General features: G+C 30.5%; 2 protein-coding genes across 9 annotated transcripts in view; one reads left to right on the top strand and one right to left on the bottom strand.

Annotated features, from left to right (window-relative positions):
• LOC122631113 (tetraspanin-5) overlaps positions 1–7,120 on the top strand; it is a 78,847-nt gene extending 71,727 nt beyond the window's left edge. The window contains exons 7-10 of one of the 4 annotated variants that reach the window (XM_043816395.1): positions 34–84; positions 1,316–1,426; positions 5,483–5,599; positions 6,529–7,120. In XM_043816395.1, coding sequence (XP_043672330.1) covers positions 34–84; positions 1,316–1,426; positions 5,483–5,599; positions 6,529–6,597 — 348 coding nt within the window. In that variant the 3' untranslated portion in view covers positions 6,598–7,120. Of the gene's footprint in view, positions 1–33; positions 85–1,315; positions 1,427–1,882; positions 2,936–5,482; positions 5,600–6,528 lie in introns of those variants that run through there. The other 3 variants (XM_043816398.1, XM_043816397.1, XM_043816396.1) reach the window with 3 other exon arrangements.
• A 15,321-nt stretch (positions 7,121–22,441) lies between these two features.
• The window catches only part of LOC122631107 (tachykinin-like peptides receptor 86C), a 25,485-nt gene continuing 20,712 nt past the window's right edge, over positions 22,442–27,214 (bottom strand). For 2 of the 5 annotated variants that reach the window (XM_043816387.1, XM_043816388.1), the window contains exons 4-8: positions 26,621–26,755; positions 26,474–26,554; positions 25,878–26,028; positions 25,117–25,313; positions 24,123–24,922 (exon numbers count right to left, since the gene is read on the bottom strand). In XM_043816387.1, the coding sequence (XP_043672322.1) occupies positions 24,661–24,922; positions 25,117–25,313; positions 25,878–26,028; positions 26,474–26,554; positions 26,621–26,755 (826 nt within the window). In that variant the 3' untranslated portion in view covers positions 24,123–24,660. Of the gene's footprint in view, positions 22,476–22,625; positions 22,728–23,623; positions 24,021–24,120; positions 24,923–25,116; positions 25,314–25,877; positions 26,029–26,473; positions 26,555–26,620; positions 26,756–27,214 lie in introns of those variants that run through there. The other 3 variants (XM_043816386.1, XM_043816385.1, XM_043816384.1) reach the window with 3 other exon arrangements.

Here is a 27,214-nt window from a genome sequence, read left to right as displayed (position 1 = left end):
CAAAGAACTTTCATCTCTATTTTTACTTCGTAGGAAATTATCAAGAACAAGCAGTGCGGCTATGACGTTAGGAAACCTAGCTACGTAAGTAAATCTTCACTAATTTTTACACCTTTCAATAGTATTTCGTTTCTTCGCGTCTTGTTTATTATTTTTTTTTTTTTCTTTTTCTTTTTCTACGTAATAGAAATTCCAATTCACGAAGTGTAACTATAAGAAAACGATTATCATTCTTTCCTACAAACATTTCAACGCATTACGGACGAATGACGTGATTATTTGCTATCAACAATGAAAAAAATTAACAAATAAATAAAAATTGTTCAATCAAGGGATTTCGAACTAGAAATAATTGATCGTTCGTTTGAATCTTCCAATTTTTCTTTTATTTCTTTTTGTTCTTTTTTGTTTCTTTTTTTTTTTCTTGTAATTCGCATGAGAATATTTAACATAGTAAAATACGATTGATTAGTGATTTGCATTAATAACAAAATCAATATCTATTCCGTAATGTATTAATTCAAAAGTAGAAGCAATCAAAAAGGAAAAAAGAAAAAAAAATATTTACAAAAGGTTTCCCTAGCTCGTTGTAGATCGATCGATCCATGATCAATCCTGATCCTTCTACCATTTTCCAAAGAGTATCTCCATATCCATCGTTAAAAAGTATATGATTAAGTTACAAAAAAAAAAAAATAAATAAATAAATAAATAAATAAAAGGAAAAGAAAGAAACGATCAAAAATAGTAAAAGAAGAAGAAGAAAAGAAAACGAGCGCTCGCTCGAGTTTTTTCTTCTTCGTAAAAGAAAATAAATAAGGTCGTAGAGAGATATCGATGTTTGTGTTCGCGTTATCGGTGCAGTGCAGGCGACTGCCGTAGCGTAACGTTAAATCCTTTAGCTTGATAAAAATGGAACGACACGGCCGTCGCCATATGCGCGTGTCATACTGATCTTTTAATTATTATAAAATAAAAAAAAGAAGAAAAAAAGTAGAAAAGAAAATCAAAAAAAAAAAAAAAAAAGAAAAGGAAAAGATAATGACAGAATATCAAAACCATCATGAATAAATAAATAAGTTAATTAATCGATTAATCGATTAATTAAATAAACGAAAATAAAATGGAAATAGAAATAGATGGAAAGGGAAGGAATAAAAAAAAGAGGAAGAAAAAATGAAATAATAATATTAAAAAAAAAAAAAAAATAATAGTAATAATAAAAAAAAAATAAGAAAAACAAAATAAAATAAAAAACGAAACGGTAGAGAAACGAAGAAATGATGATTTTGTGTTTGCCCTTCGGAAAATGCAGACGGGAGAGAGGAGTATATTCGAAAGAGGTTGCCTAAGGGCAGGAGAAGAGTGGCTAGAGCTGAATCTCGTGCCTGTCGCCGGTACGGTTGTCAGCACTATGGTCCTTCAGGTATTTCGTTTACTAAAAAAAGTAAATAACAACGAAACAAAACTAAAACAAAACCAAGACAAGACAAGACAAGACATAGAACAAACGAACGAACGAACAGAACAACATTCCCTTGTTACATTTTGTCTTTACAGAGTCCTTTTATTTCACTCTGCCTTTTTTATTTTGACCGGCTTATGTCGATATCGTTTTGAACTTTCTTCGAAAAAAATTGAGTTTTGAAAAACAATGTTGTTTGCGTTTGATCGACAAACGACGAATAAGTTTCTATGGGGTCTCTTCATCCTGTAATCCTTTTATTCGAACAAAAAAGAAAGACAAAAAAATTATTGAAACGTCGACTCATTCGTTTGCTTTTCTTCTTTTCTGTTTCCATTCTCTCTCTCTCTCTCTCTCTCTTTCTTTCTTTCTTTCTTTTTTTTTTTTTAAGTTCTTTACTCTTTCTTTCTCTCTTAGAACAAGAAAAGTATTTGCATCGACTCACGTATCGATGGATCCTATCCATTTAAAGGGAATCTGGAAAAGAGAACTCTGGCAAATCCGTCGTGAACTTAGAACGACTTAGAACTTTGCTATGGCGACGCCCAAAGTAACCGCATCGGCTTTGTGCTTTCCTTCCTTGTTCTTTTCTCCCTCTCTTTCTCTTTTTTTTCTCTACTCTTTTTTCTCCCTTTTTCTTCTCGTTTCTTTTTAGTTTTTCCTACGTCATAGTTTATCCAGTCTCTTTATTTTATTTATGTAAAAGTCGAACGAGAAAGAACATTTTTAGAAGAAAGTTCGAACGATCCGCCAACTCTCGACCATTTTACTTATTACTTTACCGTTTTTAGTAAACGAACGATGTCGCATGTATAAATTATTGTGTATATAAATATATGTGTAATCATACATATTTATAAAGCAGATTTGTTTAATCGTTACACATACCTATAATTTCTTTATATGCTTGTCGTAAAATAAAAAAAAAAAGAAAAAGAAAAAAGAAATGCACATATATACACGCGTATACTTACACGTATCACATATATACAAATATACACACATTACGCCTACACACATACGTGTTAAAAGTACGTGGCTGTTAGTACGAATATCGTTGAACGTTGACGAGAAACAAGTAAGTAATGAGCTTGTATACGATCGTTAAGCCCCTGCTGTGTCATTAAAACGGGATAACGGCGTAGCTTCCGTAAAACGTGTGTCTCATTTCTCTGGTAAGTACCGTAACCGATTGTTCCGAATTAATGCTAAGAGAACATATTTCTTTCCCTTGGAATTTCATAAATATGGTGAGATTAAATAAAAATTCATATAATAAAAAAAAAAAAAATAATAATAATAATAATAACTACAACAATAGTAATAAAAATATTGATAATAATAGTAACATCAATAATAATTTTTTATATATCGTTACAAAAATATCAATGACAAATATCAATGGAGTAAATCGTAAGAAGGGAGTAAACAATATTAGTTAATCGTAAAAGATCTATTACTTTTATTATTGTGCGGATAATTAAAAAAAAAAAAAAAAAAAAATAAAAGAAAAAAGAAAGAAAAGAATATAAATATTACAGATTGAAGATACAATTTTTGTATATTTTTTCTTTTTTATGAAAATCTTGTTAATGCGATGAAATTATAATAAAATTTATATAATAATAATACTATTAACAACAATAACCATATAAATAATATTTTTTCTTATGTTGTTATAGAAATATCAATGATGTAGGATTAAATTTGTGCGATTATAATCATCGAAATAATAATTATCAATCTTATATTACAAAAATATCAATGACAATTTCAGTCTCTCTCTCTCTCTCTCTCTCTCTCTCTCTCTCTCTCTCTCTCTCTCTCTATTCTATCTTTAATTTCTTCTCTTTGGACAAACGTCGAGTTTGATCAGTCGAATATTCAAGAAATACATATTTAAGGGAGAAAGAGTGTCGCTAGGTTTATAAAGCGCACGAAACCTTACGAGCTGTTAACACGCGACGCAGTAATAGAACTTTTTCCTGTCTCATAATCAGCGCGATAAATTAACGTCAAAACGAAGTTGCATATATGCTCGTTTAGGCTTTCAGGAAGATCGTGGCGTTTGATTTCGATCCTGTCAGAGGGTTCTAACGGTACGACAGAAGTATCTATGATCGCGGTATATTAAATTCAATATTACATTATCCCTTATCGAATTATTCTTTATTTATAAATTATGTATGTGTGTGTGTGTGTGTGTGTGTATGTCTATCGTAACAATTATGAAAAAAAGGAAAAAGAAAAAGAAAAAATAGAGACATTTAGAATACGAAAATAACATAGACGGTAATCGTTGAGAGAATAATTGAAATTGCTAGAGATCTTAAAAAAGAAAAAAAAAAAAAAGAAAAGAAAAATGAAAGAACGAAATAAAATAGACCAAAATAGTTTCTCGTTGGATAAATGGAGGAATAGTTCCTTGGTAAAAAGGGACGACATTTAAAGAAATTAATTAAGCGAGCTAACTCGCATAAAATGACGTGTTTAATCCCATTAAACCCGTTAGAGAGGGATCTGTCTATTTTCAAACATAGACCTTTATCCTCACTTCTACTTTTCTAATTCTTTTAAGTTCTCTCTCGCGTTTTACGTTTCTTTCTTTCTACGAATTTTTCTTGCTCCTCCGAGTCTAGTCACTCGGCATGAGAATTAGAAGAAGAGGGGTTGCTGAAGCAAACGGAAAAGTTGAGAATAGTGGCGATGAAAGAAGAAAGGGTTGATAAGAGTAACAAAAAGATTTAGAGCAACGTGACCGTGGAATAGAAAAGAGATAGAGATATACCCATTCTTCGATGGTAAAGTTCTAAAGACGCGTGAACGAAATAAATTAGCAGCTATTACTATCCGCTACTATTCTTTTTTTTTTTTCTTCTTTTTTCTTTTTCTTTTCCTTCTTTTCCGAGTTCTCGTAGGAGGGAGTAAAAATCTCAAATAATTAGAGCATCTAACACCCTTGCTAATGAGCTACTTATGCAATGTCGCGGTACTACGATAAGAGTTTTACGAGGGTCTCCAAGAGTACAAGAGAGGGAGAAAGAAAGAGAGAGAGAGAGAAAAAGATAAAAAGAGAGAAAGTAAAACAATAAATGAGAGAGAGAGAGAGAGAGAGAGAGAGAGAGAAAGTCGAAATAAAAATAACAAAGAGTCGCGTGCAGTGGCTCGTGTAAAGTGTTTCTACTGTATAACTCTTTTTTTTTCTTTTATTTTTTGTTTTTCAAACAGAACCATCTAAATTAATGAGAGCAAAAAATTTTACTAATTTTACAGTAAGAATTTCTAATGATTTTTCAAGATTTCCTTCTAAGTTTGTTTATGAACATACAAGTACATATGTCTATATAGTTCTATATATATCGAAGAGAGTGAGAGAGAAGGAATAGAAGAGAAAGAGAGAGAGAGAGAGAGAGAGAGAGAGAGAGAGAGAGAGAGAGAAGTGAGAAGGAAAAGTGGAAGCGACTAGTGGTGGGAGGTTGAAAGCTTTGCGTGGTTACTCTTACTCTTGGGGTAAATGTGAAGTACAAAGTAATAGAGTGGCGTTGTTACTTAGCCTTCGCAGTAACATTACGTTCCTATACGTGCGTCTTTACTAGGTATTCCCATAAATTTTCTCACGACCGAATGAGTTTTCTGTTTCTCTCTTTCTCTCTTTCTTTTTCTTCTTATTTTTCATCATCGTATAAACCATATTGACTTTGTATATAGGATTATGAATCGTTAAAAAATAAGTAATATTTTTTCCTTTCATCTCCTTCCGAATCGAATGAAATACGATAATTTCGAGCGAAGGGAATACGATAGAACAGAATTTTGTTTAATAACCTCCCATCATTTTGATATCAATTATAAAAAAAAAAAAAAAGAAAAGAAAAGAAAATGAGAAGACGAAAAAGAACAAAAAATATATAGAGTATATCGTATAATTTATTTTAAGAAGAGTAATATAGGCGCGATCAAGTTTTGGATAGAAGCACGGTGAGCAAATCGGTGGCCGGTTTGATTTGTTTTTTTCAGAACTTTGAAGTCGCTAAAGTGATTTACGAGAAGGGATGCGTTCAAGCAGGAGAGGAGTGGATGGAACGAAATCTTCTCCCAATCGCAAGCGGCGCGGTCGTTACGGCTTTTGCACAGGTATATGCTTTCTGAACGAGTTTATCGAGGTTTAAAAAGGATTTGATGTATATAAACCGTGTACATATATACATACATATCTACCTATCTATCTATATATATATATATATATTATAATATATTTATATATTTATATAGATATATATTATCGAGTCTTGAAACTCGTACATTTTACTTCTCGTTTTGTCAGAAAACGAATTTACACCTTGAGTAATAAGTTTTAATAATAAAAATAGGAGCTCTTTTTAACTCTTACTAGGAAAAGAAAAGAGAAAATGGATTTCTATATAAGATTTTCGCTTACGACCACTTTAACGATCAATTTCGTTTCATCTTTTTTTTCTTTCTTTTTTTTTTTTCTTTCCTCTTTTGTACATACACATATTTCTTATTATTTTTTTTTCTTTTTTTTTTTTTTTTTTTTTAATCATTCTTTTCTTTTTCTTCTTTATTGACGAAACGTCCGAAAAAGGTTTTGGAAATCTATGTGCATGCCGATTGTGTGAATCAATCGATCGATCGATCGATCCTCGAAACTAGAAGGTGAGGTTTTAGATAGATATCGTAACACGTGTCTTGAAACTTCTTTGTTTAAATTATCCCATTACAATTAATAGCTTTTATTCCTGCTAGATGTAATAATGAGAGTCGTTCGTGAAGTAATGCCTTTTCACTGATTGTAAGTATCGCGAGCATGAAATTGTATAATGGCAAGTAGATTATATCGCGTACATGTCAGACATATAATGTATATGTTCTTATTTTGCACGCAATTTTAGCGAGATCGATGTTATATATAGCTCGTGCATGTTCAAAAAAAGAATCTTAATACATAATTTCGATCAAGAGAAAGATATAGATCGTTTTATACAGATTGTTTTATTAACGTTATATATCATTCCTCTTTTTTCTCTCATTTATTTTTACAGATTTTGGGAATTTGCTTCGCTCAAAATCTACGAGCGGATATATTTGCGCAAAAGGCAAAGTGGCATTGACAATCCAGAGCCCCCACGGCAGTCTAGCATCTTGTATTGAAAAGATGCTGATCGCCCACGTCGATCGAATTTCGAATATCCAACGTATCAATACTCGATGATATCATGGAAGAAGAAGAATAAAAAGGAAGACGAAAAACAAGAAGAAGAAGAAGAAGAAGAAGAAGGAACAAGAAAAAAAATGATGATGATGATGACGAAGACGAAGATGAAGATGAAGATAAAGATGAAGATGAAGATGAAGGATCCTCGAAGATGGAACGCAGTTAAGAAGAAATAGAAACATCGCTTGTCGAAAAGGAGGAAAGTCTATCGAATAATTCTTATTTCATTTGCCGAAGGATTTAGAAAGGATTTGACATGGTCGAAAGGATCGTGCTTCTTTCATTTTTCGCTACCGTCCAAGCCTGTGATCCTTTCACTGATGCGAGAGAGATCGATCGTTCATTCTCCTTTCGCCGTGGGTGGTGGTCGGTGGTGGTCGGTGATGTTGGTGGTGGTGTTGGTGGTGGTGTTGATTGTGGAGCATTGGAGGTAGGGGAAGGGAGATATAGAAGAGTGGGGTGGTGGGGGGGGGGAGGAATCTATATTTTATTAAAGAAATATTCAAAAGTAAATACTTCGATCGCGACAATTCATTTCTTTTTCTTTTCTTTTCTTTATTTTTCTTCTTCTACGATTTCCCATCGAATTTATTTTCTACGTTGACTTCTGCAAATCGATACTATCTCTGATATATTATAAATAAAAATATGAGAGATGAAATAATCGATCACGCAAATCAGGAATAAACCCTTTTCATTTCTCTGTTAAAAATCTGTGTATGTAAGTATGTACATATACTATGCATAGTATTTTTGCTATCGTTCGTGACATTCCCAGATTTTCCTCATTGAAGAAAAACGAACAGATTTATTCGAAATTGCGAATAATAATAATAATAATAATAATAGTAGTAGTAGTAGTAGTAATAATAATAATAATAATAATAATAATAATAATAATATCAACCATAATAACCATAATAATAACCAATAATGGTAAGAATAATATAATAATAATAATATAATAATAATACTATAATAATAATAATATAATTACTAATAATAATAATAATAATGATAAATAATAATAATTACTAATAATAATGATAAATAACAATAATAATAATAATAATAATAATCGTTATCATAATCATTATCATTATCATTATCATCGTCGTCATCATCGTTATTATCATTACAGAGATATTCGTTTAAAGTGAAAAGGGTTACTTCTGACAAAGAGAACAAAACATACAGCGATGTCTCTCGTGATCAGAGGAAAGAAGCACGATATGACCAGAATATTTCTATTCGAAGACGAATGAATCAAATCCTTTTTAAGAAAAGTCCTGTTTTTATTCCTTTTTTTTTTTATCGAAGTATCAAATACGAACCAACAAACTAACATATTTTTACTTCGATTATAGTTCATACTCGTAAAACGTATCCGAGCTCGTAAAAATGTCACCGAAATTTCGTGAACGATTACTTTTGTTCTCTCTCTCTCTATCTCTGTCTCTCTCTCTCTCTCTCTCTCTCTTTCCTCGCCCTCTTTTTCGTCTCCTTCTTCCTCTTGTTCTTCTTCTTTTTCCTTTGATTTTTCTTTTTACAACTTGGAAAGCTCAGCAGAGATTGTTGCGGCCGTATGAACGAACGTGGCTAGGATTCTTCAAAGACAAAGACAAAGACATTTCGACTTTGCTAACTTTGTCCGAGCAACAACTTTTAATGGATTTACGCTGAGACAATTTCCTTTTGAGCTTAGCGACTAAACAGAGGGGGAGAGAGAGAGAGAGAGAGAGAGAGAAGCAATAGAGATCACTGAAATATTTCATTCCATTCGATAAAACATGCAAAACACGTGTCTTTCGAAAAGACACAGAATTTTAATCTAGAAGAATGCCAAATAAAAAAATATCATTCATTACGGATAAGAAAATGTTTAGATCCTTTTTGACATTTTTAAATCGAAAAGAAATCGAAATCCTCGTGATCTAAAAACACGTTCGATGAAACGAATTGAATCAAATTTCGACGAGATTTTTGCTTGTTGATGATACGTTTTACCGGATGAAGTGAAAGCGGCAAATGAAATAAAAAGAAAACGGACGAAGAAGAAAATATAAGAAAAAAAAAAAAAAAATAAAATACAAAAAAAAAAAAGGGAAAGTAGAGAAGAAGATAATTGAACGAGGATCAACAACAAAATGCATCGAGGACATTTAAAGTCGATCGACGTGACGTCGTGGGGGCGCGGTGAACGTGTCCAACTTCACCGCACGGTAAAAGCTTTTTCTCTTTCTCTACTGACAAATAATACAGGACGTAAGAGAGATAGAGAGATAGAGAGAGACAAAGAGACAAAGAGAGACATAAAGAGAAAAAGAGATATAACGAGAGAGAATGCGAGAGAGAGAGAGAGAGAGAGAGAGAATATGAGCAAGAAAGAGATAGAAAGGAAAAAAGAAAAAAAGAAAGAAAGAAAAGAAATGCCATATAACACACAAGTACACAATAACTTTCCCTTCCTCCAATTGGTCGTTAAAACGGTTGCTCGAGCTACTTCGAGCATATTGATCCTTTGTTACACGAACACCGGCACGTTCCCTCCATCGAGAACTTTGACTCTCTTCTACTACTTTCACGTATTAGCCGAGCGAGTTTACCGAGCGAAAGAATCGTTCGTGTTACGGTCTCTCTGTCAGAGGGTGAGAGAGGGACAGGAAAAGGAGGTGGAGGAGGTGGTGCCAGAGGTGGGTGTTACTCTGAAGGGATCCGCAGCTTGAAAACGATATGCATTTCGTCGAGCGATCGTGATCGGATTACGTGAATAGGGGTTAAAGCTCTTTTATGTTTTTTTTTTTCTTTTTTTTCTTTTTTTTTTTTCTCCTATTTTTTTCACCGTCCGTCGAATGAGCCACGTCTATTTTACACACCTATGATATACGACATGTTATGCGACAAATCGCTATACTATTATCGCTTTCGCATAAGATTATCGAAAGCTTTTATTTCCAATCGACACGAGAAATTCGAGAAAAGAAGGAAAGAGAAAAAACGTTCGAATTGAAAAATCAGTTTTCAATCTTTTGTGGTTCGTCGTTCTTTTCTTTTTTTTTCTGGGATAATGGTTTGATATAGATCAAAAGATACAAGGTGTTAATTGTAGTCTCTTTTTCTCTATCTTCTTTTTTTTTTGTCTTTTTTTTTTCTTTTTCTTTTTAGTTTTAATCATATCGTTACTACTGTTTAATTAAGTCGAAGTTCGAATGTGGATTTAGATATGTCATTATCTAGGCTGTTATATCCACATTGTTCCAACTTTTTTTTTTTTTTTTTAAGTCTCTCTAGTTTTTTCTTTCTTTCTTTCTTTTTTTTTTTCTTCTTCTTCTCATTTAATGGAATTAAGATATCAATTTTACTTTATTTTCTAGTATTTAGATTAAGTTGAAAATATCGGATATGCGTCTTTATTTTATATTTTACTTTGTTTGCCGTTCGTTTCAATAGTATCGCTGTAAACGATAAATTGTAAGCACGATCGAATTTAATACGTAAATTATCAATTGATTTGGAAAAAAATTTATTTAGTTTTTATTATATTCACGATGGACAGCGTCGATGTCACGCGTGATCTTACCTTCGCTCGAACTTGCGACTCTGATCTAGATAATTTTTTTGTTTTGTTTGTTCTCTGAATAAATACTCATGAGAAAGTATCGACGAACAAAAAGAGAAAGAAATAAAAATTAAAATTATTTGATTACGGCTGGTCCGTGAGAAAGAATCGTTCTTTTTTTTTTCTTTTTTTTTTCCTTTTTTTTTTCTTACAATTCAATCAAATATTTTCGATAATCTTCACAGATTTATTAATGTAAAATTTTAAAGAACTCCTCGAATTATTTCTAGAAGTTGGAGCGTAAGTATGATAAACGGTGCATCCATGTTATAAATGTTAATTCGTGTAAGACAAAAAAAAAGATAAAAAAAAAAGTTGATGTGTTTTTATGAAACGTCTAAAGCTAATCGCATTCTTACAGATTAGATCAGATCGCTCGAACGTTATAGATGTAAAATTGTAAGTCGAATAATTGTAATCGATGAATAGACTATTTGACGCAAAGGTATCATTGTTCGAATTAAGATATACATTTGTTTTGTTTTACGAATTATTGTTTATCGCGCGATAGGATTTACATATATAATTTTGTCAACTAATCATCAAAGTGATATCGTTTAATTATTAATTATGATTTATAAGGCTTAAGTTAATTAGCGAGTGTACAATTTCACGAAATATTATTAAACGTGATTACATTGGAAGCGGGTTTAACAAGATAACGTCGAAAACGTTTTTATTTTTATTAAACGTTAAAAATACTATACCGAACCTTATTCAGTTTCTTTTTCTTTCTTCTTCTTTAAATTATTCCTTTTTATTTTAATTTATTTTAATTTATTTTGAATTTCTTTTATTTTCTTTATTTTCTTTTTTTTTTCATTTTAATTCTTTTATTTTATTTTAATTTGAGAACTTGTTAAACCTGACTACCGAGATTCGTTTTATTAACTTGAGTTATCCCCCTCCCCACCTGATTCGATATTCTCTATGAAAAGAACATTTTTTTCCTATTAGAAGAATATACGGATCATGTGACAAGGAGACGATGATAATATACATGAATTTACTTTACAGAGAATGCTATATTTTACGCTAGATTATATTATATATATATATATATAAATACGAAGGATTATAATTCGCTATAATTTATAAATAAAAGAGAGATAAAAAAAAGACACATATAATTTATGAAAAAGAGGACAAGAAAAAAATGAAAAAGAAATAACATATAATAATGATCATCGCGCTGTGTCTTATTTTTATTATCGTTAAAACATACACACGATCTGAATGACTTGTTAATGACATTATAAGTATAAATAAGTAAGTATTCGAACGAGATATTGCTCAAGCAAATAATGTTTACTACGTTTTACGCGTTTTATATTTATGCGTTGGAAAATAATGTCGGATGAAACTTTTCAAGATAATAAACATTTTTAATCGAAGATCATATACTACTTACTTAGCTTTTTTTAATATTTAACTTTTATTCGTGTCTTCCAGTAAAATTAATTGTAATTAATTAATTAATTAATTAGTTAATTAATTATATGGAATACAATTAATCGAAAATATCGATGAAGTCACGTAAGACGTGGGAAAACATTGTTCACATCTCTAATTTCGATCCTAAACTGCCTCTACTATATAATAAATGTTATTTTTAAAAATACTTAAGGTTGGATATTATTATAAAAAAAAAAAAAAAATAAAGAAACAAAGATAAGGAAAATATCATAGGTTCGTGCAGGCACACCATGATAAACTGCGATGAACTAACTTCTTGTGTATCGAAGTATCACATTTTTTTATTGGACTTATTTGATTTCATTTTGCAATAAATACAACAATTACACGTCATTGTTTTTGATTTATTTTCTTTTGCTTTCCTTTTTCTTTATTTTATTTTATTTTATTATCTTTTTTTTTTTTTTTTTTTTTTTTTTTGATTCTCACCACACTTTTACTAATCCACTAGTAAGATAATTTCTTTCTATCGACCTCAATTTAATTTTATCCTTTCTCCCATTAAATTTCATTTATAAAATTAATCCCAACTAAATTAATTTACATGCAAATCTTCTTTCATTTTACTAATTATTATTACCTACTTATTATTTGCTATATTAAGAAAAGAGAAAAAAAAACATATTTTATAAAATGTCACAAACTGTATAAACGAATATACCAATATGTAAAATCTTTTTCATTTTCGATCGATCGCAACTAATCGAATTCTTAGCGCGCGAAATCTCTCTGTATATATTGTAAATTTACTTGTAAAGATGGAGACAAGGGAAAAAAGAGAAGAAGAGGAAAAAGAAGAAGAAGAAAAAAGAAGAAGAAGAAAAAAGAAGAAGAGGAAGAAGAGGAAGTAATTTTAAACAATCGCTTGACCAAATAAAGATAAGATAACACGAGACGGGAAATGTATAATAAGAAATTTTCAAACCTTGGCCGATTCATTATTGCGAACCTTAAATGGATTGTAAAATGTATCGTCTAAAATAAATTAATATGATCGTTTTAAATACGATGCTTAGAAAGAAAGGGAAAGGAATGAATAAATAAATAAATAAATAAATAAGTAAATAAATTGATTGTTGTGCCAAACGTGTTGGTCGGTCAAAAAAAATAGTTTCATACGATATATTTGATTGTTAGCGTTAATGATAATACACATCACGTTAACTTTTTCAATCATTTAATCGTACGCGCTCTACTGCACTATATAAATAAATAAATAAATAAATAAATAAATAAAATATATATATATTTGTATAAATAGAGATAGACGATTTTTATGTAAAAAGATACATAGAGTACGTTGTAAATGTTTTTCTTTTTTTTATTTAATAATCTTTCTGTCAAATTATTCTTACAAAATGATTTAATGAGAAAACATTTTCAAAAGATCTATAACTCATATATGCAAATTAGTGATTAGTTCTTTTTAAGAAAAAAAAAAAAAAAATACATATATATATAATTGCACCTCGAAGTTTAAAAATGTATTACACCTTTTTAACAATGCGTATGTAAAAGCGACAGAATTAATTCTTAAGCGATCACTATAATTTAAATGGAAAAAAAATTTCTTACATAAACTTTTTAGATACTTTCAATACGATATTATAGATCTTTGCTTCTATCGTCCCAATCAAAAAACATAGAAAACAATTTGTTCTTTATTCTTTTCAATTTATTTTTTCATTCAATTAATAAAATATTTAATAGACATGTACAAATCTGCGTAGAAATAATAATCACGAAAGCTTTCTGTGTTTTCAAACGATCTGTAAGTGTAGGATTTAGAGATCGATAGAATTAAATGGTTGTAAAAGGAGCAAGAAAAAAAAAAAGAAAAAAAGAAAAGAAAAAAAGAAATTGAGAAAATTTTCTCGTTAGAATAGAAACATGAGACGTTTTAACAGGAAAATCTAATTATAAGCTCGAGTGTATTGTTTTTTGTACACCGTTTATAAACTAACACACACTCGTGTACATACATATATACATTTAAACACACACACCCACATATACACACACAATACATTAACATTAATCCTATCATAAAATCGTTTACATAAATGAAGGTAGAAAATAGGAATTGCGTTCTGTACACATTATCATGTTTTATAATAATACTTGTATATAACAAGAGAAATTTTCTTTTCTTGAAAAAATTAATATCCGACTATTTTCGAAATATTATTGAACTATTAAAAATAAGTTTTTCAGTTAAGTCATAATAGAAATATTAATAGACTAAGAAAAGCTTATCACTTCAATTAATAAATCTTTAACGAACCGATCCTGGTTATTTTTATGATAAGATAAAAATATTCAAAGGTATTCAATGCTTCTCGATAAGTTTAAGCACAGCCATTTTGTCTTCTTCAATTCAACAAGGAAAGTAAGGACTAAGTAATTCGTACATATATATATTTATGTACAATAGCTTTTCCTAATTAACACTGCCATTGTGTTCTTTATTTTTTTACAACTCGAGCATTTAATTCTACAGCTAATATGAACTTATAAATATGTAATATACATAAATAATATATAGTAAGTGTATTGTTCATTGTAATTCATCGATTGTAAATATAGCCATTTACTTTTCTCGTAATGGCTGAGAAAAAGATTTCTGTAATGTTTTTATGGGGAAAAAAATACAAAAAAAAAAGAAAAAAAAACGTACTATTTGTACCCATCGACGTAATAAATAAATATAGAATCATGATAATTGATACTTTTTTTGGCAATGTTATCGATCGAGAAAATAAGTTTTAAATAAAAATTCCATTCAATCGAAAGATCATAATATAACAAAAATTTTTTTATATTTTATTTCATATTAATTAATATTTATTACATACACACACATTTATATATATATATATATATATATATATATATATATATATATATATATATAAAGTAAAACAGTGTTATCAACATTATAAAGTTCTCCATATATTCGATGTAACGAATGTCGGCAAGTTACCGACATCTCAACTATTTTGTTATCTTATGATCCAACAAATTTTTTTAATTAATTTATTATTAGTCATAAAAAGGATAACGCAGAACTCAAATTATACAAGTTGCATATGTAATGCCAGAACGTCATATCTGACAAAAGAGAATTACATTCATAACAAACATATACAAACATATAACTACTAACTTATCACATAGTATCCAAGTCAATGAAATCGCAAGGGAAATTAGTGAGTTCAATTTTACTCGCGTGAACAATTACAAACTTCAACTGTACGAATAAAATTTAATAACCATCGTGTCACTGAGGTGACCATACGCACATACGTACATACATACATACATACATATAAATATACATATATACGCATTGCTCAACTTCATAGAAATAAATTTTAGATAGAGCTTGAAAATAATTAAAAAAAAAAAAAAAAGAGAGAGAGAGAGAGGAAAAAGATTCATCAACCAAAATTTTTGTTCACTTACTATTGTTCAAAAACAATGATCTCTACAGCCGATATGATATATAATTCACGTATCTATTATTCACGAGTCTACGAAGAAATAATTCAATCATTTGATATATTATCTATTTGGAAATTCATTAAAATGAAGATGAACGATAACGTTTGAAAAAGATATCTATGGACGATATACGATTTAAAAGGATGTATAAAGGAGATATAAAATCGATCTATTTACAAAGAAGAAGATCGAGGTAAAGACGGACTGGTAAGAGAAGATATGTAAATGTGAATATTTTTGTGTATGAATTATGTATTTACGTATCATCTAGTGTGTTATGTTCAAGAGAGGAAGAAAGACAGAGAGAGAGAGAGAGAGAGAGAGAGAGACAGACAGACAGACAGAGAGAGAGAGAGAGAGAGAAAGAAAAGGAGAAAAAGAATGAGAGAGAGAAAGAGACAGAGACAGAGAAAAAAGATGTCTCGAATATATGAAAAATAATAAATATGAAAATATAACGTATTTTGTAAGAAAAGACCATCAAGATTACAAATCGGTCGAATCGATAATGTAGTTCCTTGTACGACCAACGAAACAAATGCTTGTGTAGCGTATACCAACGTAAGATAACGTTGATTGGTTGGTAACAGTAGTAGTAGTGATATCTATAGCTTAGACGATTAGAAAAACACATTGTCAAGGATAAACACAAAATCGGTGTCTTTCATTTCTCGAATATTGAGAATATCTGAGACGCAAATCAATTTTATTTAGTTTGTATGTGTAACTCGGAGTTATAAAACGTTTCGTAATACTATCGATAATGTGTTAAGTCATTTATTAAGGTTCAGGCTTATATATACAGGTATTTATATATACATATATATATTTTGTGTGTGTGTGCATATATTATATATGTGTATGCGTGTACGTGTGCGTGCGCGTATATATATGTATATGTATGTATGTATGTATATATATATATATAATATCTTTACGTAAGATTTATTTCATTTAAACGAAGCTGAATAGATCATTTATATAATTCACCTATCGCTTTATTACGTTGTGTATCGACATAAAATGTCAATTCCATGTTATTCGCGTACACTATTACAACGTTTAAATTATTAATTAAATAATTCATATTTTATGAAGTGAAAGAGAGAGAGAGAGAGAGAGAGAGAGAGAGAGAGAGAGAGAGAGAGAGAGAGATGAATTAAAGACTTTAGAATGTGATCATTCGATAAGTTAATTGAATGAATGGTGATTGAAACCTTAGTAACTAATTACCTTCGACATTTCATTATTCTCGGAACATAAATATAGGGGAGAACCATGGAGAGAGAGAGAGAGAGAGAGAGAGAGAGAGAGAGAGAGACAGACAGACAGAGAGAGAGAAAGAGAGAGAGAGGGAAAGAGAAAGAGAGACAGAGAGTGAGTGATACAAGTTACACTGTACTCTCTATATAAACACTCGTATTTATTTTCACATGGGAATTATCCCCAACGGAGGTAAACAAATGACGTTGATATTCAAGTTACCACACGCTGATTCATAAAGTCAACCGTACGAATTTAAATTTATTAGTATTGTTCTACTCCATTAAAGAGATTTCTACTGTACAAAAATAAACAGTCATTTTTCTGTTACAAGGTAAAAACTTGTAGTCCTTTAATTTTCTTTTCCTTTTTTTTTTTCTTTTTTCCCTTTGTTTTTTCTAATTCTACGAAAGAGAATTATACCGTTTTTGATTCCGTTTGGAATGAATGAGAATAGTGAAGAGGAAAATACGAGAATCCTCGTAGTTACGTACGATACAATCGAGTTATTTCTCTTACGTAAGGGGTGGAAAAAAAATCGAGAGAAAATGACATTAAATCGAAATAATATAAAAAAGGTAAAAATCCTTTTTATCGTCTCGGAAAACGAAGCGTGTCTTTTTACTTTCTCCCTCTATTTTTTTTTTTTTTTTCTTTTAATCCTCCGATTCACGTCATTATAGAAATATAAAAAGATTAACTTTCTATGAAACTTCTTTTTTCATTTCTCTTTTTCACTCTTTTAATATTAATCGTTAACAAGCTTCTATTTATATTTTTTACCATTCGAAAATAATTCTACACAAATCATCAAATATAATATTAAGATCGTTCTCAGTTTATTCCCTTTGGTACGATCTTTAAAAATGGATAACAAATCGATTTATCCTCGATTATTCATTTGAGAAACTTCCTTAATTAATAATCAGATTAAGTATTAGCTCTTCCTTGAACTTCAACTTTAATAAAAGTCTTTTCTTCCAGGAGGCAATTTCTCGAAAAACTTTTTCGTGAATTAACAAACCTAACTCACTTTAACGATTCATACGATCGCAAATGTATGACCTTACGAAATAATTTACGTTCTTCTTCTAGATTTACTAATAAACATGAGATAAAATACGAAATGAAATCCTCCTTCCTGGAGTAACAGATCCATTTGGATGACAAGCTTCGTTCATAAGGAAAATAAGAAAGACAAAAAAGAGAGAGAGAGAGAGAGAGAGAGAGAGAGAGAGAGAGAGAGAGAGAGAGAACAAAGGAACATAATAGACAAAATAACATACATAGGTATACGGAAGGAACGAAGAATAATATTCGATGAATATGTTAACATGAATTGCAAATTTTTCTCTTTTATCCACATACGAATTACATGTTTATAAGAAACTTAATATCGTCGATCTGCTTTCCCTAAGTATTCTAATTCAAAAAAAAATATGAAATTAGATAAAGTCAGAACGTTTTTTGATATTCGGATAAAAAAAATGGACTGCCTCTCTCTTTCTTTCTTTGTCGCTCGCATTCCTTTCTTTTGTTCAGAAATTCTTCGACAAATTTTCTTCGTGGGTTCGAATCGTCAATGAGACGTAAATTGAAAAAGGTTACTAAACGTCAGAGAATAAAGAAATGAATTTATGCGTACATTTTTTTTCTCGATGAAACAGAAAGATATATCTATGCGTGTGTCGGAAAAATTCGATGTTATTTTCTGACAATTTATTGCCACACTTTTCATTTCTTTATCTCTTTCTGTCTCTCTCTTCTTTTCTCTCTCTCTCTCTTCTTTTCTCTCTCTCTCTCTCTCTCTCTCTCTCTCTCTCTCTCTCTCTCTCTCTCTCTTACGTATCTGTGAAAATTTCCAATCGATATATCGAAAGGGAAACTATCGTAAATTATTACTCGTTTCTTGTTTATGCGTAGTTTATTTTCGATTTAAAAATTTCAGCGTTCGAACAAACTTCCGGGTTACATGAACGTGTCCCTTTTCCTTTTCCATTTTTAAACGAGAGATATAGTAAAAAAAAGAAGGAAAAAGAAAAATAAGAAAAAAATGGAGATAGAAATAGAAGCATTTCGAAGATAGAAAAAATTTGTTAAATATTCGTAGGATAGTGTTTATTTCATTGATCGTAGCTCGTTCGATCGTGAAAAAAAGAGGATGATGAGGTGTCCAGAGAGAAAAATAAACAAAACAAGAAAAACGTAGCAGGCTATAACCCTTTTATTGAGAATGGAAAATTTATATTTCTAAGATCATAGAGCTTATCGTGAAATGTAGCTGCAGTTACATTACATAGGTAGATAAGTAAATATATAGCTAGGTAGGAAGATAGGAAAGCAAGTATATATGTACACCTACACACACACACATACAGACACATATACATATATACGTATTTTGGAATTGTACAATTTGGAGAAACTCTCTCACGAGTCGTTTAACAGGCAAAACACGGATTTTACCTTTTCCGAGAGTAATTTAGCTCGTTTAACGACGAGACAAATACTAGTAAATGTAAGAGGGAGTTTCGGCGTAAAAGGAGAGGGTGAATCCTTAAACGAAAGACGTTCGAGTAAACAGGGATACTACGGTTGACCTTTAATACGTCTAACTATAATAGGATTTTCTTGGAATTAGTGTAGCGGTATTAATCGACGACTAATCCAATCACGTTTTCGACCAAATCGCTTTTCTTATTTTTCGAAAAGTTACGAAGCTTTATTAATTTTAACGAAATAAATTTATTCGATTAAGATCATTTTTTTTTTTTTTGCAAGCGTTCATCGTTTCTGGTTTTATAACATTTTTCACGTTCAACAGCGAATTACGATTTCGACGATGAACGTCTCGTTTTGAAAAATAAAGGTTCAATCGAGGACATGGCTTTCTTTTTTTCCAAGTTTTGAAAAAGCTTTATTTTCTTTGAAAAGAATCGTGTTAAAAAACGATGCTCTTCGTTTTATGCTCGTGCAGGAAAATGAAGCTTTTGAAAAAAAAATTCGAAAAATCAGTTTCAACCTTTATCATTAAAATGAGATTACGTTCGTCAAAATCTTTTGAAGAGTTACGATTGGATTCGCCGTTGGCGTAAATGCTGTTTTCGACATTATTCCTGGAAAAAAATAGTTTCGTATATTTTGCTACAAAAAATAAGAAGTTCCTACGCTCGATTACTGATTTTCATATAAACGTTAGAGTGGTTTGTTTTCGTGAAGTAGATGATTGCTTCCTTGTTTGGCATGTGTAAACCTATGCTCAGATTTTCTGATCTATTCCAAGCGCAAGGAAACGTATTTCGCCATCCTCGTATGGAGAAGCCACGGTAACGTATTTAATGAGCTTTCGAGTAATAGATCTATGGTAAAAATAATTAATACCTTCTCAGACGTTCGTGCTAATGAGTTTTAGAAATTAATTTATTAATATTATAGTAATATTATATATTATATTTTATACATTTATCAAGTGTATTAATTTATTAATATCGATTTATTTCTTTAATATTAATTTGTTTCTTTAATTTAAGCTTAGATAATAATTATTCAAACGATGTATAATGTACATGGAGTATTAATAAACTAATATTTAAATAACAATGTACATTCTTTTAAATATTACATAGTATTGATAAGTTTATAATTATTTAAACAATCCTTAATGAAAACGGAGTATAATAAATTAATATTTAAATAATATTACTTTCGTTCAGATGTAACATTGTTCGTAAAACGCGATAAATATAAAACAATATTAATTAAAAATTTTAATACTTATATATTTTGATCTCGCGATCGTTAGCTACATATAATATCAACAGAAACGAACTTTTCAATGACTTTGATTGTTATTGGATCAGTTTTCTTTCGCATTTCGACGAGTAAACACCGCAGTGCTCTCTTTCCAAATGGGTAAGCTTAAATAAACTACATTTTCGAGTATTTTAGAATTATTTAAACAATTTGAAACGTGCACGATGTACAACAAGCTAATATTTAAAGAATGGCATATTTATTCATGCATTTCATATTTGAAAACACATGTTAAATATAAGATATAATTAAATTAATATTTAAATGGAATTAAAATTTGTACTCTTGGTGGTTGTCTGTTTACATTAACAAAAATGAACTTTCAATGACTTTGAATGTTATCGAATCAGTTTTCTTTCACATTCCGACGAGTAAACATCGCAGAGCTCTCTTTCCAAATGGGTAAGCTTAAATAAATTATACTTTGGAGTATTTTAGAATTATTTAAACAATTTGAAACGTGCGCGGTGTATAACAAGTTAATATTTAAACGATAGCACATTTATTCGAACATTTCGTAGTTGGAAACACATGCTAAATATAAGATATAATTAAATTAATATTAAAGCGGAGTTAAAATTTCTATTCGTGGTGGTTGCCTGTTTACGTCAACAAGAACGAACTTTTCGGTGACTTTGACTGTTATCGGATCAGTTTGCTTTTAGATTTCGACGAGTGAATATCGAACTTTGGTGACTTTCCATACGGGTAAACTTTAATAATTTATACTTTCGATTATTTCGTACGTATTGCATATAATCGAGGAATATTTAAATAATATCACATTAAATCACGAAATAGAGTCGGTTTCAGTCGCGATAAGAACTCATTTATAGTTATTTTATAGCTTCCTTCTTCATTATATAAAATATATCCATCGTACAGACATCAACAAAAACTTATAATAACTTTATTTATTCTTATAACCTACGTAAGCTTACAACTTGCAACTTATAATTTTTTATTTATAGTTCATTTTTTGTTCATATCTGTCCTTGAAGTCACACGTACACATACTTCGAGAGAAAGCTAATGAATCGCCTTAGTAAGTATATATAAGCGTAATAAAATAAATATATAATACGTATATAAACAGCTATTAATAGCTATTATAATATAAATAGCTATTAATTATTAAATGTCGATTTAATTAACCAAGCAGATGTTCATACGAATTCGAATACACGAATACCGTCATCTTTGTTGTGAATATATCTACGTAGTTATATATCAACGTCAATATCTATGAACGTGAATAGAATAACATTAGCCCAATGGTAACATGATCTATAGAAACGAAATTACAAATTGTCAATGTGGATTCTTGGATGATATACAAACTGTTCGTCGAGCTCTGGTTTGAAAGCTCCGATCGATAAAGTTATTTCAGAATACAATAACTGTGTATTGTAGCTTACGCTTTATTTATTGTAAATAAAAGAAAGAGAGAGAGACATAGAGAACAAAATTCGTGGGTTTGTGATAAAAGCAAACAAAAGAAGAAATTTTACGATGGACACGAAGCTCGTAGTTTTTTTTTTCCTTTTTCTTTTTTTTCTTTTTTTTTTCTTTCTTTCTTTTCCCTACTCCTACTAACTTTTTTATGTCCGATGAAAAAACGATATCTTTTTTTCTTGGTTTTCTTTTCTTTTCTTCTCCTTTCTCCCTCCATTTCAACACAATTTCCAATTTGTCATATCAAAGGACCGACAAATAGTACCGAGAGTGTATTAAATAAAATAATATCTCTGACACTCGATCGTTCAGTTAGATGAATTACGAGGAGAAAATTTCTGACATAAATAGGTATAGTAATATGTGTTTAATCTCCCATTGCATGATATGAAACCAAATAGATATCGTCACGAGATAATAATACATTCTAATTGTAGGATTATCATACTTTATGTGACTAGTAACGCATATCCAGAGAGAATAGAAAACATCTAATAAGATAGACGAGTATACATACGGTCACATAAACTTGTTCTTTAATTCATATACCTCCTAGCTCTTTTCTTTTCTTTTCGTATTTTTTAATTCTTTCTTTTTTTTTCTCAAAAAACTCTCTTGCCCAGTCTTACCAAGGCTGAACGATCCTTTAAAAAATCAAAAGTGTTTTCGTATAAGGTAGAGATAAATAGAGATAGAGATAGAGATAGAGATAGAGATAGAGAGAGAGAGAGAGAGAGAGAGAGAGAGAGAGAAGACATTTCTGTATCAGTCGAAAAATAAAAGTAGCGACATACCTATCAGCTGACGTTAATTTCCTTTCCAGCTGACTTAATCTCGAAATTATCCTTCCCGTTGACATCTTCGGTCCGTATAAAATCGGAAAAGATTATCCTTTACTGTAAAAGCATTCCCAAATACAAACATGATTTTTCTATTACTTTCGAATCCATAAAAAAATTTTTGTTTTCTCTTTTGTCCTATGAAAAGAAATGTCATTTCTTTATTCTGTTCCTAAATTTAATCATCGGATTGTTTGTATTTATCTCGATGAATTGAAGTTTTTAAAATTCATTTTTTGTTTTTGTTTTGTTTTTGTTCTTTTTTTTTTAATATTGCTCGATGGTTGAAAACAGCGTGATAGAGTGGGGATTCGAAGATTAAAATGGACAAACGTTTACACTAAATTTATTCACAGAAAACACGTTGATACAAATTTCTCTGAACGATTATTTTTTATTTTCTTTCTATATATTATTCTTTATTTGAGGTAGAAAGATCATGTGGATATATATATATATATATATATATTAAAATATATATTATATATATTTTTATATATATATTTTTTTGGTTTATATATATTTTTTTATTTTAATATAATTTATCAATAAAAAAACAAAGAAAAAAGAAAGAGAGGGGAGTAAATGAGAGAGATAGAGAGATAAAGAGAGAGAGAGAGAGAGAGAGAGAGAGAGAGAGAGAGAGAGAGAGAGAGAGAGAGAGAGAGATCTTTCTCATTCGCGTGTGAATGAGAAACTATTTATCTGGAAAGTCTTTGCCTAAATAAATATACGCTACGTAACACGCGATACGTTCCAGTCGAAAATCTTTCTGACGTACGAGAATTGGTCCTCGCGACGCCTTTAAATCCAACACTTTTTGTTTTTTTACAATTCTTTCCTCCCACGTAAGAAAATAATGGCGTAGCGTGTATTTACTACTTTGTCCTCGTTCCAAACTCTTTTACAATTCGTATACATGCATACATACATACATACATACATACATACATACATACATGTATAATATATATATATACACATATAGTATGTTCATATTTATATATGTAAAGAAGAAATGTTGGGTCGCCGAGTTATCGAATATCAAAGAATAAAGATTGATAATGTTTCTAGAACGACGTTCTAGACATCGAAACACGATCGATCTCGATCAATCGTTTTCGAGATCATCGTTGCTAAATCCATATGCTATTTTTCCTGCTTTTATTTATTTATTTATTTATTTATTTATTTATTTATTTATTTTTTCTTCATTGATCTATCAAATGACGACCATGTCCTCTTTGATAGAACGATTTTCATAAGTCGATCGAGAATTCGTCCTGAAGGTTTGAACGCGGCTCATCCCTCCGTTATTACGCCATCGGATCGATGTGGTTTGTAAATGTCCTGTAAAAATAACGAATCAAACGAACACCTAATCTCTCTCTCTCTCTCTCTCTCTTTCTTTCTCTCTTTTTTATTCTTATCTCGATCTTGAAAACATACTGTAAATCGTACAAGTTGGAAAACTTTTGAAATATATTTTTCTTCGGTCAGCCATGTTTAATGCAAATTTCACAACAAAGTTTAAATGAAACATCCATGATAAGAAATCGTAATGGTTATTGAGATTTACTAGATATGTATAACTTTATTTTCTATAGAAACATAGAGTTTTTTTCTTAAGTATTACGAATGGTAAATAACTTTAACTGGAATAAAGTTGGAAGTTTGATCTTGAAAGATAAACTCCAAGGAGGATAAACTTTTAACGCTTGCTTTTGCATATCGTTGAAAAAGAAAATATCTAGACGTTGATTGGCCTATTGAATTTATCAGTCGAGAAATAACAATCGAGTAAGAGATAAAGTAATTAAAACGAGAGGATATATTTATGCGCATTTGTATAGTATCGATAAATTCTTCGAAAAGTTTTGATGTTAGAATCTCGGATTGTCTCGATTGCAAATGAATTTATCAAAAGTAAACGTCGATATTCTCGATCACGTTGAAAATTTTAATTAGATTTTGTAATCGAAATTTTCAATTATTTCTTATATAATATCATTGTGACACCGTTCTTATCTTTGTTGTTTTCTTCATTTTTATTCTTCTTCCTCCTTGTTTCATTTCCCAAACGAAAGTTTAATTTCGATTCAAGACAAATCAATGAGCACTTACCACAACGACAACGTTCTTGATCGGAACGATGAAGTTCTATAAATTCGCGCATTTGCGGGCTATTCACGTTCGTTCGATCCAACGCGCAACAACACTTGCAGATTATCAATTGAAAATATACTCGGAATCTGTAACAAGTTAATTATATTTTTTTTCCGCGTCTCACGTAACATCGCGAAGAGATATTTTTATTTTTTTTTTTTTTTTTCATTAAATTATCACAATTCAAAAGAAATCCACACATGTATATATACATACATATACATATATATGTATGTATATATCTGTGTATGTATGTATGTATGTATGTATATATATTCACCTATTGTTCATCCAATAATATATGATAGGATTCACCATAGAATTAGACATCGCCAGCCAGTAGAAACTAAGATAAACGTGTTGAACGTAGCTGCTCTGTATAAACTCTTTATAATGATAAACGAATATAAAAAATCCTTGATAGGGAAACCAACAGATGGCAAATATCGTGACGATACTGATGAACATCTTGACTACCTGTAAAAAAAAAGAAAGAAAGAAAGAAAGAAAAAAAGAAAACGAATTAGAGAAAAAGAGAGAAAAGGAGAGAAAGAGGAAGAGAGAAAGATAATTGTGACGAATTGACGGACCTGTTATTTCGAGGAGTATTTTTTCTAACAAAGGTGGAAACAAAGAAAAAAAAAAAAAAAGATGTTAAGAGGATTTGACTCGGATCGGCCATTAAATGGGCATCGCTACGATCTCGACTTCGAATGGTCGGCCTAATCCTACAAGGATTTAGGATTTCTCACCATAGACGTGTTATATGTATTGTACGTAAGTATTTCCAAGATCGATAGCATTTTGGTTTCGACTTAACCGATGCTATTACTACGTTCAACCACAAATGAATTCCACGAGAAGAATATTCCGAGATATGATTCTGTGGATTGTTCGTTACGTTAACGATAACGAGTCCAACGTGATTCTCTTTTAAGCCGTGGAACGTGCCAGAGAAGATTTCGTTGGTATTTGCGTGATTATCGCGAGATGGAAACCATTTTCTTTCGACCTTTTTAAGAAGATCGGAGGACTTTATACCTTCCGTTTGGATTTCATAGACTCTTTCTGGTTGTGCGTGAGCTCGCCAATGAACTTGGAACCCCAGAGTTTCCGACCCATCAGAGTGTAACAAATGGCCATTACCACGATGGGAATTAGATATGTCATACTGAGAAAAAGTATATTGTAGCTGGAACAAAGAAAAAGAAAAGAACGAACGAGGAAAGAAACGAGGCTTTTTTTGTTTCGTTACCTTTCGCACGACACAGATAAAAACGTCAATTTTTAACTCTCATTCGTTTCCTACTCCATTCGTTCCATTGACTTGTACAATTCGTAGATATACGTACGTCACGTATATCACAACAGAAAATTCAGTTATTAACGATTACAAAAGAATAAACGTTAATCGATTTTAATTAGATTAAAACGTTTTTAAAACGAAATTACTCAGAGGGAATTAATATATCTACTTAATTATACAAGCGTATGTTTAATATATTTTTTTTTTTTTTTTCATTTTTTTTCTACGGCCATTTATATCGCTAATTACGAAGTATCTTCAGGCGGCTCTATAAAAATCGATGTTTTTATCGTTTATTAGAATAATTCCTTTAGCGAGAACATTTACTTACAAATATCCCGTTCTACTACTCAAATATCCTCCATCGGGCCAGGCTAGATAACAAGAGATCCTTGTTTTACCGTTTAAGTATCTGTAATGAATAATACCGAAGGTTTATTTTCTCGGTTGGTTGATATCGATTTCCAATCATTTTTACCTTTTCTGTTTGGTCGTGGAATATAACAGATTGGGACTCGCCAAGATGGACGATACTGACCATATTAAAATCAAGGTCAATATGGTTCTCCTTCGGGACATATGCCGTTTCAAAGGGTGCATGATAGCCATATATCTGAAACGGGATAAAATGATAATTGTCAATGAATTAAAAGAAGATACTAAATTCATTTATCGCAAAGAACGTAAGAAACGTTCTAAAAAAACATACGTAAGTATATATGTATACAGAAAGAAAGTGAACGAAAAATTTATTATGGAAGCAATAAGTCAAGACACGCAGGAGAGAGAGAGAGAGAGAAAGAGAGAGAGAGAGAGAGAGAGAGAGAGAGAAGACATGACATGTATTTGTTTCAGTATCTAGAAATGTCAGACAAATCTAATGCATTTAACAATATACCGAGAGAGGCTTTGAGCGATACGGTTATTTGCAACGACGTATTCGTGACATCTTCAAAGTAGCTCAAAGCTCCTTCCTTTCATACCGGAAGGATTGGTGTTAGCTTCTTGCGTCTTTGATTCTCACATTTCTCTCTCTCTCTCTCTCTCTCTCTCTCTCTCTCTCTCTCTCTCT

Source organism: Vespula pensylvanica, chromosome 8, assembly GCF_014466175.1.
Source record: "Vespula pensylvanica isolate Volc-1 chromosome 8, ASM1446617v1, whole genome shotgun sequence".
Classification (NCBI taxonomy): domain Eukaryota; kingdom Metazoa; phylum Arthropoda; class Insecta; order Hymenoptera; family Vespidae; genus Vespula; species Vespula pensylvanica.
Note: the sequence above shows the minus strand (reverse complement) of the source record. Positions and strands in the feature narration are given on the sequence as shown.